A 16,239-nucleotide genomic window follows, 5' to 3' on the forward strand; every position below is an offset into this window, starting at 1 on the left:
GCTGATCTAGGTGAATTGTCACAGTTGAATGAAGACAATCAACAATTTCCCTGCTGTATTCTGGCTCGCCTACTTCAAATGTCGTTTGGAGCCTTGAGTTTTCAAGAAAAATAAACCGGCAATGAGTTGCTCAACTTTCCTGGCAACATTTAAAATTTTGGTGGCACCATTTATTGTCATATTTTATTAAAACAATTTTTTATATTTTTAACTATTATAAAATAGCTAAAAATTTAATTTTGAGGGTAGGGATGGTATGAGAAATTGTTAAATCTAATAACTAGTAAAATCATTGTTAAGTCCGACCCTACTGGAGATATACACCAACCCCTTTATCTCCCCACCACCTCGACCTTTAATCACCAAAATTTGAATGCATTAATCCCCCTAATAAACAAACCTACCTAAAAATTTGCAGAAATTTTTGACAAAAAGTACAGGAATCATTAAGTTTGAAATTGGGTGAACAAAATCATGCCCTATGCTCTACACACAGAAACACACACACACTAACATCCTTACGTACAGAAAAATCCCAACTTTTTTTCCCCATTTTTCAAGGTTTTAAGATCTCCTGAGTCCAAAAATGTTAAAATGTTTGGGGATCATCTTTTTGACCGACGACCATACTCTCCCTCTGTTATATACAACAGAGCTAGGAAAGTAAAATTAATATGAGAATAAAATGAATTTTTTTTCTGGGTGTTTAAATAATAAGGCGATAATATATATTACCACCTATGGAATTTCAGGACTTTGAGTACATATCTGAACTCAGGACCAATACGAGTTCAACGATACTCTACTTTTGGACCGGAGATGAAAAATAAAAAAGTTATCATACTTTTTCAGCGATTGTGCGATGATCGGGAGTTGCGTTGCTCTCTCCACTAAGCCTATCGCGTGTTTAACAGGCAGTCCAGCAAGTCAACCATATATACCTTCAACAGAGGCAGATGTTGATCTATGAGCACACTGATCATCTGCGGTTGGAGTTAAGTCCTTTTTACACACCCTCGTGCTCCTCGACCTCGGGGCCGTAGGCCCCTCAGCTGCCAACAAGCTCTCTATTTCTCACAGTTGGCTAGTATTATGCGCTGCTATCACGGCTTGTCCAACAAACCTAACCTATCCCTCCGGGAGATGACCATAGTCTGACGTCATGGTTTGCAGACTTTACTGCAAGATGGCAGTACTAGCAACTACGGTGCGATCTGCATGATAGCATTAAAAAAATATAACTTAAAAAGTATGATGACTTTCTTATTTTTTGTCTCAGGTCCAAAAGTAGGGTACTGTTGAACTCGTCTCGGTCCCAAGTTCAAATATATACTTAAAGTTCCGAAATTCTATAGCTGGTAATCTATAGTACAGCCAATAATGATTGTTATTATGTATGAAAAATGGGTTTTCTTACATCTGGTCGCTTTTGAAAATTTTCACTGCATGCCACTGAAGAAAATATAAAAATTATTAATTTCTTTTAAAATTTCAATACTGTGCCACCTTTTTTATTTCTGCCCTCAATGTTTGAGTAGCCTGAGCACTAGTTGCTTCAACTACTCACCATCATCAGGGTATGATAGTTAGAAAGCAGAATTATTTAGTATGTTCTTTGTATATAATATAAGGAGCTGGAATAACAGATTATAATCATTCTCTTATAGTAACTGTATAAATTTAAATCAATGAGTCTTTAATTAATTAGGCGTATTTATTGTAATATTCAATTGGGTTAATGTTACCTTAGGTAGCCAAGATGGCGGCTGGTTTCTAATTCCAGCAAGGAAACATGGGATGCACGTTCTAACCTAACCTAACCTAACCTATTCTAATAATTTGGTTGCTAATAATTATGGTAATTTATTAGAATAGGTTAGGTTAGGTTAGAACGTGCGTCCCATGTTTCCTTGCTGGAATTAGAGACGAGTTGCTATCTTGGCTACCTAAGGTAACATTAACCTTAAATAGTATTATACTATTGTAAATTAATCCACATTACAAATGCACATTGCAAAATTTATTCTTTCAGCCTTTACCATGTGACAAGATGTTGGGATCAGATGCAAAAGAAGATAAGTGTGGAATTTGTGGAGGAGATGACAGTTCTTGTCATGTTATCAGTGGAATATTTGATAGAGAAATTTTTAACACAGGTTTGTATAAAACATTATAGATTTAATATATATACTGGTACAAATTTAGTTAAGGACTATTCAAGTATTACATCAGTCAGTTTATGGGGAAGAAGATTTGTTTGTATCTGATAATTGCTGATATGGAGAGAGGAAAAGTGAGTCATTGATGACATAAGGTTGCACCATCATTTATTTTTCTTCCTAGTTATCGCAAAATTATCTGAAAATAATTCTTGTTATTTTCAAGTGGTTTTAACTTCTGGTCTGATAACATAAGACGAAAGGAGGTACCTTCATTTCTGATTATTGGTGATGATGGGGAGGGAGGATAAAGAAATGTCAAAAATAAACTGGAATAGCCTTTTCTTAAAATTGATACGTTTGTGTTTTGTTATTCATGAGCATTACAACAGGATTAGGTCCGTTGTGAGTAGTAGTACAATTACACCTCTGAATGAGATGGTCGAGACATTATCAGAGCTGTAGATCATAGCCATAAGAAGAAAAAAGAAATTTTGATTTAAAAAATTTTAGAAAATTAATGAAATTAATAAAATAAATGTTAATAAGGCTATTTTGATATACCAACTATTTACACATGGACCTAAAGGAATTGGAAACTACCTATGCATATCACTCTTAAAAATAAGTTTAATGGATAACTAAGTGCATTTTAATGAGTATAATTTATTATACTATATGATAATGTGCTTATGTAATTGTATATTTTGTTATTCATTAATTTCTGCTAGTTTTCTACACACAGTCATCATAGATTAACAAAGTAACTTCAAAAGATATGCTTTATTATCCATTTTGATAATTTTTCTACATTTTCAACTTTAACATTTCATTTCATGTTCTTTTCTAAAAATACCATCTCCAGTAAACCCATGCCCTCTTTATTTCTATTTAATTCCCAGAAATAAATCTTTTTCCCAAATTTCAATACTGGAGCAAATAGCTTAAAAACATTCATTTTTATAAACATAGGTAATTGATGAAAATGGCATTTAAATTCTTCTATGACTGTGTTATGTACAAATATAAATAAACACTCTTAAAAATCTTTATACCGCAGCTGTTTTTTACTATTCTTCTAACGTTTTCAGTTATTTTTAATAACCTTTTTCAAGAACAACTACAATTGAATGTTGCCGGAATTTCAAACATTCCGGCAACATTCGATTATAGTTGTTCTTGAAAAAGGTTATTAAAAATAATCCGAAAACGTTAGAAGAATAGTAAAAAACGGCTGTGGTATAAAGGTTTCTAAGAGTGAAAATGGCATTGTGTGCACATCATTTGCTGTTAAGTCATTTGGGATACATAATTGGGCTGCAATTTGAAAAAATTTGTAGACCTACAAATTCCCACTATCGGCTGCTGTCTGTCCTTCCTTAATCTCGAGAATGGAGTTAGGTAGATGAAAGCCGAGACCAGATATGGAAAGATTAGCAGCAGGAGGCCCTGATTAACTACATACAAACTTCCAATGCAAACTGGAAGTCATTATTTCAATTCAAACATTTTCTCCTGAAAGGAGTTAGATGATCAGCATGACTATTGTTTTATTAATAAATTATTTTAAAATTATTTGTAATTTTGTTAAGATATCATGGTAATACCATCTACAATACTATTTTTATATAAAAATAAGTAAAGATACTTTTTTAATTATTAATTGGGTTTCTCATCTTTTTAATTTAAGAATTATTAGTTTGTATAAAGAATAATTTAAATAAAAATGTATAGTCAACAATTGGTAAGAAGTTTTTTGTGAAAAGAATTAACTGCAATTAAAATTTCAGTAATAATAATAACTTTTTCTTTTGTTATTCAACAAACTTTATAAATAAAAACAAAGAGAGAGAAGAATATAATTAATATTTAATTGAATTTAAATAAATCAATAAAAAATGTTGGTATTCAGATAGATGATGTTATGATATGAAAGATATTACTTTAAAAACAATTCATGTATAGTATAACACACCTCTGAAAACCTCACTAAGGGCTAGTGTCAGATTTAAAGCATTAACAAATGTTTTTGGGCTCCTTCTGAGCCCTGCTTCAGGTTTTCTGCATTCTGTAAATGGAACACGTATAGAACCTTGATCGAATTTAAATTTAAATCATTTTTCTATATGTGTTCCATTTATAGAATGCAGAAAATCTGAAGCAGGGCTCAGAAGGAGCCCAAAAGCATTTGTTAATGCTTTAAATCTGACACTAGTGTAGACACCCTGGCATATTGTGATATACAGGGTATGTAGAATGGGTAATGAATTGAGGACTTAACAGCAGACCAGACTAACATGGTTAAGACACAAAAACCATTTAATATAACTATAGGAAAGTAAAGTGGTCACATATACATATTATAAGAAAATGAAAATACAATCCACAACCGAATCACACCAATACGCGTAACATGATAACCTCGCAGCAATATTATGATAAATATTTATATATACATGATCGAAACATTCACACACAATGGCCTCAACCTCTCATGACTTACACACACAATTGCTCCAAATCACGTTGAGAACAACTCACTAATCACAAACACCCTCCACACGTGGGTTGTGGTTAATATTGATTAAAAATAATAGTCTGAATAACGACAACTGGTACTCCCTCACACATTTCAAGCACACTCTTGGCTGAATCCTCTTGGTCTTAATGGATGGACATAGATTCCCTCAGACTGTTCGATAAGTCCTTTTGTTATTCACTAACTTGACTACGATCTCCGTCATAGTACCTTACCTCTTACGAAAACAGTTCCTAGGTGAGGTAGCCAAAGATAACCCAACGGAAAGGAAAAAAAGCCTTTCCTTAGGTGCTAACATTACAATTTATATCTCCCACCATCCAGAAGTATGTTTTTTCCACACGTGACACACTACATGCCCAATCAAATAGAGTCCACATGGAAAAGGTGCCACCAAGGCACAAAACGGATACACAACGTGAATTAACATACAAATAGTAACACCCCACACAAAATAAAAGGAAATATATATACATGATAAAAGCAACAATAGTGGCATAGCACTACACTAGCTCTTAGTGAGTTTTTGAGAGGTGTGTTATACATTAAGTCCAGTTGGAGGGTGAAAGAACTACAAGGTAGAGTCGAAAGTAAACTGAACTTCCAATGTAATTTTAATACATTAATAGTACAAATATTTAAAGAAGACTACATTCAAAATAAGCATCTTCTGCAGCTATGCACTTCTGCTAATGTACTTATTAATGCAGTCTTGCAGCCCATTCTGCATTACTTTCTGAGTGAAATTATTGCAGCACTTCATCTCTTCTACTGATTTGAATCTAGCTGATTTAGTGAAGATATGAAAGTTATGAAAAATCTACTAAAAAACTGCAGATCAAATCAGCAAGAGAGTAAAGAGTTTTATGACAATTGCACTCAAAGAGGTAATTCAGAATGAGCTGTAAGACTGTTTTAATAAGTGATACAAGCATTAGCAGAAATATGTAGCTGCAGTTACTTATTTTAAAGATGATCTATAAATACTTCTACTATTAGTGTAATAAAGTTACATTAAAACTTTTTTTATTTTTGATGCTACTTTGCTAATATTTTATTAATTTATTTACATCTATTTATCTACCAAATTATATTGTGAATGAAAAAAAACTAATTTAATTTGATTTAATCTATATATATAATCGAGACGAGTTGATGATGATAATAATAATAGTAATAATAATAATAATAATAATAACTCTCCCGTGGTCACCACCTGGTCGTGGTGGGAGAGCCTTGAAATTTGGTACGCAGTTAGGGTATGTCACGAGAACGCACACTAAGAAGGGATTTTTCGAAATTCCTCCCCACGGGGGAGAGGGAGAGGATTAAGTCTTAACACTTCCATCAACAATGGAAGTGTTAAGTAACAATGGAAATGTGAAGTAACAACGGAAGTGTTAAGTATCAATAGAAGTGTTAAGTAACAAGTGTTAACAAGTGTAACAAAGTGTTACAAATAGAAGTGTTAACAATGGAGAACAAGAGAAAGCGACATGCAAGATTTACGGGCTCTGGAAAAAACAAGGAAAAAGAAAAAGAGTAATATGTTAGAACACATTCGATTTTCAAATTTAAACGGATTAGTTCGGTTTTTCTCGACCTTTCTTCTTTAGAACTTCGATGAAAATCGAATGATATAACCAGAACACGTCGTGAAAATCGAACAGTATTAGAACATTCGATTTTCAAATTCGACCTTTCTTTAGAAATATTTAGTTCGTTGATGAAATTACTCTTTTTTCTTTTGTGACTATAACGTAATAATCTTAATCTTCGCTATCGTTACTTTTGCCCGAGCAACGCCGGGCCTATCTGCTAGTATTATTATAACCCTTTACAATGTAATAAATAATTGGATAAACTCTAATCTCAAATATAATTTCTCTTTGTATTTTTTAGGTTACAATGACATACTCTTGATTCCTCCATTTGCAACATCCATACTTATTGAAGAAGTGATTCCAAACAGTAATTACTTTGGTAATAATTATTAGTAAACTTTATTTTCTATTTAAATTAATAATAATAATTTTTACATTTTGTATATTATATAATGATTTTCAATGTTTTACTTTTATGATAAACTTTGGCTTCTGAAAAGTAATGAGAATTGACACTCAGAATCAAAAGTAGAGTCTCGGTTAATCAAGTCTTGATTATCCAAGCTGCCTCTCCATCAAGGTATTTTTATTTAAAGTATCTTTATTTAGAACTTAGTAAAAGCATCATGTTTTTAAGAATAATCTTTGATATTTATTTCTGCAAAATCATTTTTATATTAGGATACTTTTCTTTTTTTTATTTTGGGGATGGAATTATAAATAATTGCAGTTAAAGTGTACCTAGGTAACCCCAATGGCGGCACTTCCGACTGTTTGTGCTCCCGACAGACTCCTCCTGGAGGGGAGCCGCTGGCAGGTCGCCCAGTGTTTAACATCACTAGTTATTGATTCACGGTAGTTTTTGAACAAAAGAAAAAAGGAAACGTCTACTAAAAACGTAGTTAACCTAACCAAACTAACCTAACCGAAGTGCTGCCATTGAGTTACCTAGGTACACTTTAACCATAATTGCAATTATTTACAATTAACTTAATTGAAATTTACACTATCTATAAAACTCAACTCTATATCCAATTTAGAAGATTATTATTTTTAAAAATATTTTTCAGTCAATTTTTTTTATTTAATCTTTTCACTAATCAAAGCAGATTTCTAATTGAATTATTTTCATTTCACAAATAACCGAGACTCTACTATTGGAATAGGTATGTAAAGTGTTAAGATATAAGGTCTTTATATTACAACGTTCTGTAGATTCATCTTTTTCTATTGTACGATAATGAATTGTATGTGTAATATATAAGGTGCATTAAAGTAATTTTGAATAAGTTAATTAATATATATGATATTATACTGTAGTTAATAATCCATTTTATAGAAATTTTTAGTAATATATTTAATAAATGATTAAAAATAAAACATTTTATAAAATTGTCTATGAAATATTTTATTTTTTAAAAAAAATCTTTGTGTTTGAATTCTTGTTCTCTTTAGAACACTTATGACCTGAGGATGACTGCTAAATATAGTCATCATCAGGTTCCCTATAGCTACTATCAGTTTTGAATCTATCTGTAAACTAGACTAAATTCTGTAGATGAAAGTTCACCCTATTCTCAGAATCAAAGAAAATCATCTGATTTTAAGGATTTGGCCTCTGTAGTAGCAAGGCAGTATAGTATGCTGAAAACTATGCAACTTTATCTGATAGTTTATCAAAACACCCTAGGACACCAAATTAAAGAAAATGGGTAATTTTGGGAAGAACCACCATAGTAAAAATCCAAAATAGGACACAAAGTTTTAGACTCCAGGATTTGGCATGCATTCTTGCCAAATCCTGGAGTCTGAAACATGAGATGTTGCTAGATCTAGCAACTTGAAATGTTTCTAGATAAAGCAAAGTGTATCAGAAGATACACTTTGCTTTATCTAGCATAAGGTGACCAGATGTCCCAGATTGTGCAGGACTGTCCCAGATTTGGGTTGTTAGTCTCGCATTGAACACCGTCCCGGAAAGTGTCCCGCATTTGGTCATGTAACATTTTCAACAGCCCAAAGTTGTCGTTTTCTTTTACTACTAGTAACCCAGGACACCCCCTTGTGGGCGTTCTAGAAGCAACAGTATCATTCCATGGTATAAATAATAATTTCATATCAATAATAAATTCTTACTGCAATAATAATATACTGAATTTATTATTAATTTAAATAATAGAGTACCTAGATATCAGAGTAGCGACACATGAGTCATCGCCGCCATGTTCTGTCGACTGTCATCACGTGGTCTATGGGCTTACATTAAGAAATGATGATTTTTTTCAGTTTAATAAAGCATTTTATTCATAAAATGCTTTATTAAACTGAAAAAAATCATCATTTCTTAATGTAAGCCCATAGACCACGTGATGACAGTCGACAGAACATGGCGGCGATGACTCATGTGTCGCTACTCTGATATCTAGGTACTCTATTAAATAATATCTAGGGGCGCCCCTAGTTGCCATTCTAGGCATACCATGACAGATAAACACACAGTGCCATCAAGTTGTGAAAAAAAAATTTTTTCTATAAAGAGTTATTTTTAAGTTTATTTATGCATTTGTGTATTTATATATTTTTCTACTAAATTATTTATTAATGAATTAGTTTTTATTATTATATATATGTATGTTGGAGCTCCACCTCATTTTTAGCTCCTACAACACAGAAGCGTCCCGCATTTCAACCTAACATATCTGGTCACTTTAATCTAGCAACATCTCAAGTTGAAAAATCCATAAAAGGCTATAGTCAAGCAAAACCCCAAGATGCTTGATCAAAAAAAAAAACCCCTTTATCATAGAGAGCTTTCAGATGCTCAGAAAAGCCTCTCAAACCTCTCCCGTGAATAAAAAGAACAATGACAGTTTTGTCAGGACTAAGGATGCACCGATTAATCAGTAAGTAATCGGTAATTGGCCATATCGGCCATTTCTCCGATTAATTGGTTTTGATAATCAGCCAATTTTGCATTTTAATATTTTTGTTAGAATGTTATATATAAGGCTAGTAATAAAAAAATAATAAATTTCTGTTATATATTTATTATTTATTACATGACAAACTGAATATTAAAAAATTTTTCTACTCAAATTATTCCTTCTATCAATACATATTATAAGGTGTAATATAACCTAATCAAAACTGTCTCTTTTATTTAAAGTATAAACTTTAAATATATAAAAAAATAAAAATTTAATATTCAAACTTTAAAACCCTTAAATTGTAATGCAAAAACATGAGAATTTCACCATTTTCAGGACAGCCTATTTCTTGCCGGCTCATAAATGTTACCTCCAGTGCTGAAAATTCTTTCACTTTAAATGGAAGATGCTGAGGCACTTAGATATTTCATAGCTATTTTGCTCAAATCAGGAAAAAGTTCTTTTGAACTTCTCTACCATAAAAATGGGTCACTGTGTCTTTGTATAAGAGGTAAATGTAAATATTTTTCTAATTCTTGTTCAAAACATTTGTTTCGTTTCTTCTTTTTTTTTTATAAACATGCTCTTTTTCATTCTTTCATTTACCAGAAGCTAATTTATCAAATAAATTAGAAAAACTTAGAGATTCTCCTCCATCTTGATCATCTCCAGAAGTAGAAGCTTTAGAATTTAATTCATCTTGAGATTTTGAATTATCAACATCATCTAAGCTATCTATTGTCCATATTTTTATTTTCTCTACCATATTTTTTTTGAAATTTCATTTTGAATCTTGGATTTAATAAAGATGACAACTATAAAGACTTGTTTTCTATATATGCTGAAAATCTTTTTTTATTGAATTTTCTAGTCCTATTGTGGTATTAATGCCACTAAAGGAACTACTGCTCTTTGCTTTTGATAATAAGAATAATTTCAGAGTCTCTACTGTGGGAATTATTGAAGATGAGATGGTTTCTCATTTGCTGGCTTCCACAGTAATTTCTTCAAATGGTTTTAAAAGTAGAACAATTTTTTTCAATGAGAGACCACTGATACATGCTCAACATAGGAATTTTATTATCTATAGCATATGTCACAAGAGCTTTTTGCTGTTCCAATCTTCTTTGCAACATGTACTATGTAGAATTCCAACAAGTAGAAACATCTTGAATTAATTTGTTTCTGCAAACCTAACTTGTCTTGCAAATCTTCCAATTTGCTTACAGCTACAGCAGAATGATTAAAATGTGTGACAAAATTTCTATTAACTATGATTATAGTTTTCACATCTTGTTGAGAAAATATGCATTCAATCTTCTTTACACACCGGAAATTCATACAAAAAATACACTTACGAATACTAACCACTCCGGTTATCTGGTTTTTACGTAAGTGTATTTTTTGTATAAAATATGCATTCATTTAGTGTCAATTGCAGTGTATGTGTAAAGCATTATAATGCCCTCTAAGTTGCAATTTCTGATTCCAACTACCATATTTGCTCCAGAATCTCTCAGTACTAAGAATATCTTATTACTTGTCAACTTATTCTGTTCAAGAACAATGTTTATCTGTTCACTAATTCGTGTAACTGTAGAAACCTTCAAAGGGAACAATTTGCAAAACAGCTCTTTTTTGCTGAAAATCATCCTTCAACCAGTGGGGCTGTTGCACTTAAAAAAGGAGAATTGTTTGTAATTACTGTCCAAATATCAGCAGTTAAAGAAATATATTTTGCATCATCAATAGCTTTCTGAATTTTTGACTGAACTTTTTGAAATATGTCAGGAATGATATTTTCAGAAAAATATTTTCTGTTGGGAATATTGTAATTTGGAAGATTTTTTTTAGTCATCTTTGACATCCTAAATCAGACACAACAGAGCTGTATATCTACACTTATTATTTATCCAATCAAATAATGAACTTCTTTGGAATGTTGATCATTTATATCCCACAATTTTTTCTTTTCTATTAATTGAGTTAAAGTCACTCCTCTTCAGATATGAATTTCCGTTGTTACCGACAAACATCCAGCTTCTTTGGTTTTGGAATTTTCTCTTTTCATCTTTTAAGTTTCTTTTAAAAAGTTTTCATGATGACATTTTTTGAGATGATTTATCATGTTTTTGGCAGTAAAAGTTTTAGCATTTTTTCCACCTCTCAATATAGAAAACTGGCACAAATTGCACTTGGAAAACTTCTTGTTTTTATCTTTCTTTAAAAAATTTCCAAGCAATACTGGAAGCCATATGAGAGGTTTGGATTTGGCTATTAATTAAAATTAAAAAGTTTTTCAAAATACTAATTTATTATAATTTATTATTTTAATTTAATACATGAATCTGAAAAAGAAAAACATAGATTTATATTTAAAATTATTTTTATAACAAATTGTTATAAAATTATTTTCATCGAATGAAATTTTATATTTTTATTAAGAATACATAATTTCATGTAATAATAATCATAATATTATTTAACTATTAACACAATAAATTATTAACACTAATCGGCTGATAATGTATGGCTGATTAATTGATAATTGGCCATTTTGCTTATCGGTCCATCCTTAGTCGGGACTGATGCTCAAGCTGAGCTGTTACATTTGTGTTAGGTTTAACAGAGTGCTGGGAAATTTCTTAACTCTCAAATCACCCAACAGTCAACAATATTTTCTGCATATCTCAGATATACAAATCAGAACTGCTAAGATTCCTTTAGATCATCTACAACAAGACACCACAACAAGGATGAGAGAACACTACCTTGAGAGCAGTTTTACATGACAGATGCTTTCTGTGAAATTCCAAAACAGAGAAATTACTATGCTTTGACAATGAAGCATTCAGTCAATCCAGCAAACAAGCAGGAATGATGTCCTGCTTGACTATAGTATATTTAATAGCCTAAAAGAGGTCTTATCAAAGCAACCTCAATATCAAGAAAGCAGCTAATGCAATTTCATTGACTTCTAGAGCTTACTCAATTTGAAAAACCAAACTGGTTAAAGCATATTTGTATAATGTCAAGTTGATAAGCATATGAAAGAAATGAAGAGAAAACATACTCAAACAACTGCTTTTCAGATGCCTATCAATATTTCCTCCAATGTTTTTAACAAGAAACATATTAGGCTAATTGATCTAAAAGCCTTTTCTTTAGAATATGACTTCTTACCAGGCTTAGGAATACTTTGTTTACTAGCTGTCAAGCCAAAAGCACATAGCCAAATGCCAGACAAGTGTGATATTCTGAGTAGGATTCAAACACCCATCTTAAAATTTTAAAGGCTGTTGAACTCAGGAATTTGATCTTTTCTCTGACAATCATGAAAACAATAAAATGAAATGTTTAATGAAACCAAATGTCATGAAAGTTGCAGCTGACAATATTTATATTTATGACAGGAGGAAAATGCTTCACCCTGAGTTATAGATGGAAATCATGAAATTTCAATAAACATCTCTTGCTGGTGTTGAGATCAGTGTGACATTAAATCATTGGCATTGACCTTACCAAGATCTCAAATTCATTTCCAAGTAGCCCTTGGCAACAAGAGCGAGACCAATTGAGAGAGGAAGAGAGGAGGACTAGGACCAACCAAAACACATGATCAGAGATGCAAACTTTTTAAAAAACTCAAAACAAAGACAGATGAGCTTCTCTCAGAATACTATCATCAAGAAGATTTTGCCAGTCTCCAAGCTTCTCTCAGAATATCCTCATCTGTAAGTTTCTATGAGAGGTTACTAAGTTCAATGATCATTCTTTCAGAAAATGTTAGTTCCTTTGGTGCATGGTTCCTGTGTAAATCTTTCCAGATGGACATTACAAATGCCAACAGAAGGAGAAAGTGTTCCGGAGCCATAGTCATACCACAAGGATTGTTGTTGGAATTATAACCAGCAGAATTGTGTTAGAAATTAGGAGATCTCTGAAATTTTGTAAGATGTCTTTTTGTATTCCAATAAACTGGTTTTAATTGTAAATGGAGTTCTTGCTTCAGTGCCCACTCTGCTCACATACATCATTCACTTCCTCTTGCTACCCTGAATGACTACTCTTCATCTAAAAGAGAGTTGACCACCTGCTACATGTGATATCTGGTCCATGAATAATCTTCACACAAGCATGGTAGATGTGACAAAGAATAAAAGCCAAAATATCAGCTCCAAATTGCAGATTAGCATTAGCCATCAGGACCAACTGATTTAAATGGATCAAATGATTTAATGGTCTATTTGATCCTAGAAGTGAAAACCACCATTTTAGCCAGAGTCTAGACTTCAGCATTGGATCTGGATTAGGGCATAGTAAACACCAAAAATTCACTAGAATCATCTGTTCTAGAATCAGGAAAATGAACTCAAGTAAGCAGAGAAAAGTTTCCTGAGCACATGTCAAAAGCTTTTTGCTGGAAAGAATCAAGAAACCACTTTAGAGCAGAATTCAGTAGCTAAAATCTTTGAGTCTGGAACTGCTAGAAACATCAGAAATGCTTGGGCAGAAATTCCTCCATAACCTTTTTGTTCTTCTAAAAGCTTTACAATACATCTTCTATACACCAGTATGCTTAGCGCAGTTGAATAACTTCTGTTTAGAATAGTGGTGTACCCAAAAGGGAGACCAAGAGCCCTGGTACACCGAAAGTAAAAGGAAAAAAACACCAGTTCAAAAATCTTTTCCTAAATGAAATTCATTTTTTATTTATATTATGTCATGTCTTCTATTTCTATACTACTTATGAATTAGTGGTCACATAAAGTGGGAATTTTATAGAATTTGCATTAAAAATTTTATCTGTTTACTCAGCTCCCTTCAAGATTAAATTTTAAGTTTGCCACTGGTCTAGAAGGCATCAGAAATCTCAATTCCTTATTCTACCAAAGATCTAAACAACAAGTGAGCATCATTTGAATAAAACAGCCAGAGGTTACCCTGGTTTTTTATAACAATCACCATTCCATTCACTAAACACATTTTTTATTTGCTAAAAATAGAAAGTTATTTGCCAAGTTATTTTTTGTACCAACCAGAAATGAAAGGATGATTAACAATAAAATTTTGTATCACAGAACACAAATCACTCTTGGTTTGTTACAATTTTATTATTAATATTATTAAACAGTAATAAAATTGCTTGAGAAACTTTAAAACTCTGTATTAAAACTTCTTCATCAAATGACATTTGTTTTGCAGACTGCTCTGTGCCCATTTGCTACTCTAATCACCAGATGAATAAAATTTTCACAAATTGCAAATTTTGTGATATGCAGCATGGCCCCTAGGACAGCTAAGAATGTACAATTTGAGAATGTGCTGTTTCACAAGGTTAACAGTCAATTCAATGTCCAATGTGGCCAATGGTAGATCTATGGAACAGTGTGGATGATTGCCCATTCTTGAGCACTTCTATTAATAAAACTCATTTAATAATTTTTTTTCTACAATTTTGCAAAACACCTTACAGCATTGTAAGGCATTTTGAACATGTAATTGATGCAAATGGATTACACATTGAACAGATGTTGTGAATAAAAACCTTTTGCATGTTTCCATTTTGTGTTTCTTGTTTTTCATGTGCCATTTTTGCACCTAGTGGTAAAAATTTGAACTAAATAGTTTTTTGCATTTTCCTTTTCCCCATGGTCCATATAACATATATATCAAGTTTCATCAAAATACGTCCACAAGAACGGGCCCTAGACGGGTCTTATTAGCGCAACTTTAATTATAACCACAGCAACTAGATCCCTTGACCAGAAATCTGAGTTGGAAAATACCTGAATTTGTTTACTGACAAAATGCAAGTTGTTGGATCCTTATCATATAGATGATGATAAAGACTACCACATCCTAACCTAACCTCTGAATACCCAGGGTTTCTATGACTAGAGAGCAACTCAACACTGCAGAAGCCGTCTTGCAGTATTGGAGATTAATTTGGATAATTCTAGTTATAGTGAAGATTTGCCTTTAGAAAGACTCCACACTTTATACTGAAGATTCCTGTAGGTCAACAGCAATAAGCCTACAACTAAGCCCGGAAGCTGCCTTCAATTCCTCACATGTAACAGAAGAGATTAGAATAATCATGTGTGAGTATTAGAATATTTGATGCCAGCAGAGCTCTCAGTGCAGATGCAAGTTTAAATACAATGCAGTGTCACTGTCATCAGTGCCCCAAGGAGGTCATTTGTGGCATTTATTATACTGTCTAAATGCCTTCCATCTTGGCATTGGTTGTGTACCTTTTAGACCCAGCCACAATCTTTATGTGAGGAAGATTACTGAAATGCTGCAGCACAAACCACAATTCCCCCATTACATCAAGGTGGAAACATAATGGGGAATTGGTTGGCTTATTCCAGAAAAGAGGGTGCAGCCTTCTGTAAAATTTTATTTAAAAAGACTGCTGGTGTTGGTTCTAAACTCTAAATGAACTATATAGAAATTGGAAAAAATTCACTCCATTACTTCAAGAGGCAAAATCAACTGTTTACTACAAAGGTGCATAATGAAATTGGAAAATTTTAGAAAAATTAATGAAGAAGAAATGTTGTCTATTGATGTCTGGTTCTAAAGAAATGAAAGAGAAACTCTCCAATTTGAAACACACATTTGAAGATTTCCATATGACACTCTTGGTGGCAACATGACTTCCATTGTCAAAATGGCAGCTATGCTGCAGAAGGAATTTCTGATGACTGTGTCTTATAGCAGATGGGGATCCATCTCATTAGCATACTGAAATGCATCAATATCTGAACAGAGAACTTTCACACTGCTAGCCTGGACACTGCAATAACAATGACTTAACACTGTACAAATGCCTCCCAGATCTCTGGACCTCACAGTGTGATTTTTTTGTCAGGATATGTAAAGGACACAGTTTATGTGTCGCCATTACCTACATCTTTGGCAAAGCTCAGGGGCTGCATTACTGCTGCAATTATGACCATTCAGGAAAACATGCTACAATGCATGGGGCAAACTGAACTATT

General features: G+C 32.5%; 1 protein-coding gene across 3 annotated transcripts in view; it reads left to right on the top strand.

Annotated features, from left to right (window-relative positions):
- LOC136977859 (papilin-like) overlaps positions 1-16,239 on the top strand; it is a 108,218-nt gene that overhangs the window by 10,390 nt on the left and 81,589 nt on the right. For all 3 annotated transcript variants that reach the window (XM_067273448.1, XM_067273446.1, XM_067273447.1), the window contains 2 exons: positions 2,033-2,156; positions 6,601-6,681. In XM_067273448.1, the coding sequence (XP_067129549.1) occupies positions 2,033-2,156; positions 6,601-6,681 (205 nt within the window). The remainder of the gene's footprint in view (positions 1-2,032; positions 2,157-6,600; positions 6,682-16,239) is intronic.

The sequence above is a fragment of the Centruroides vittatus genome, unplaced genomic scaffold (genome assembly GCF_030686945.1).
Source record: "Centruroides vittatus isolate TY-2023 unplaced genomic scaffold, ASM3068694v2 contig_480, whole genome shotgun sequence".
Classification (NCBI taxonomy): Eukaryota; Metazoa; Arthropoda; class Arachnida; order Scorpiones; family Buthidae; genus Centruroides; species Centruroides vittatus.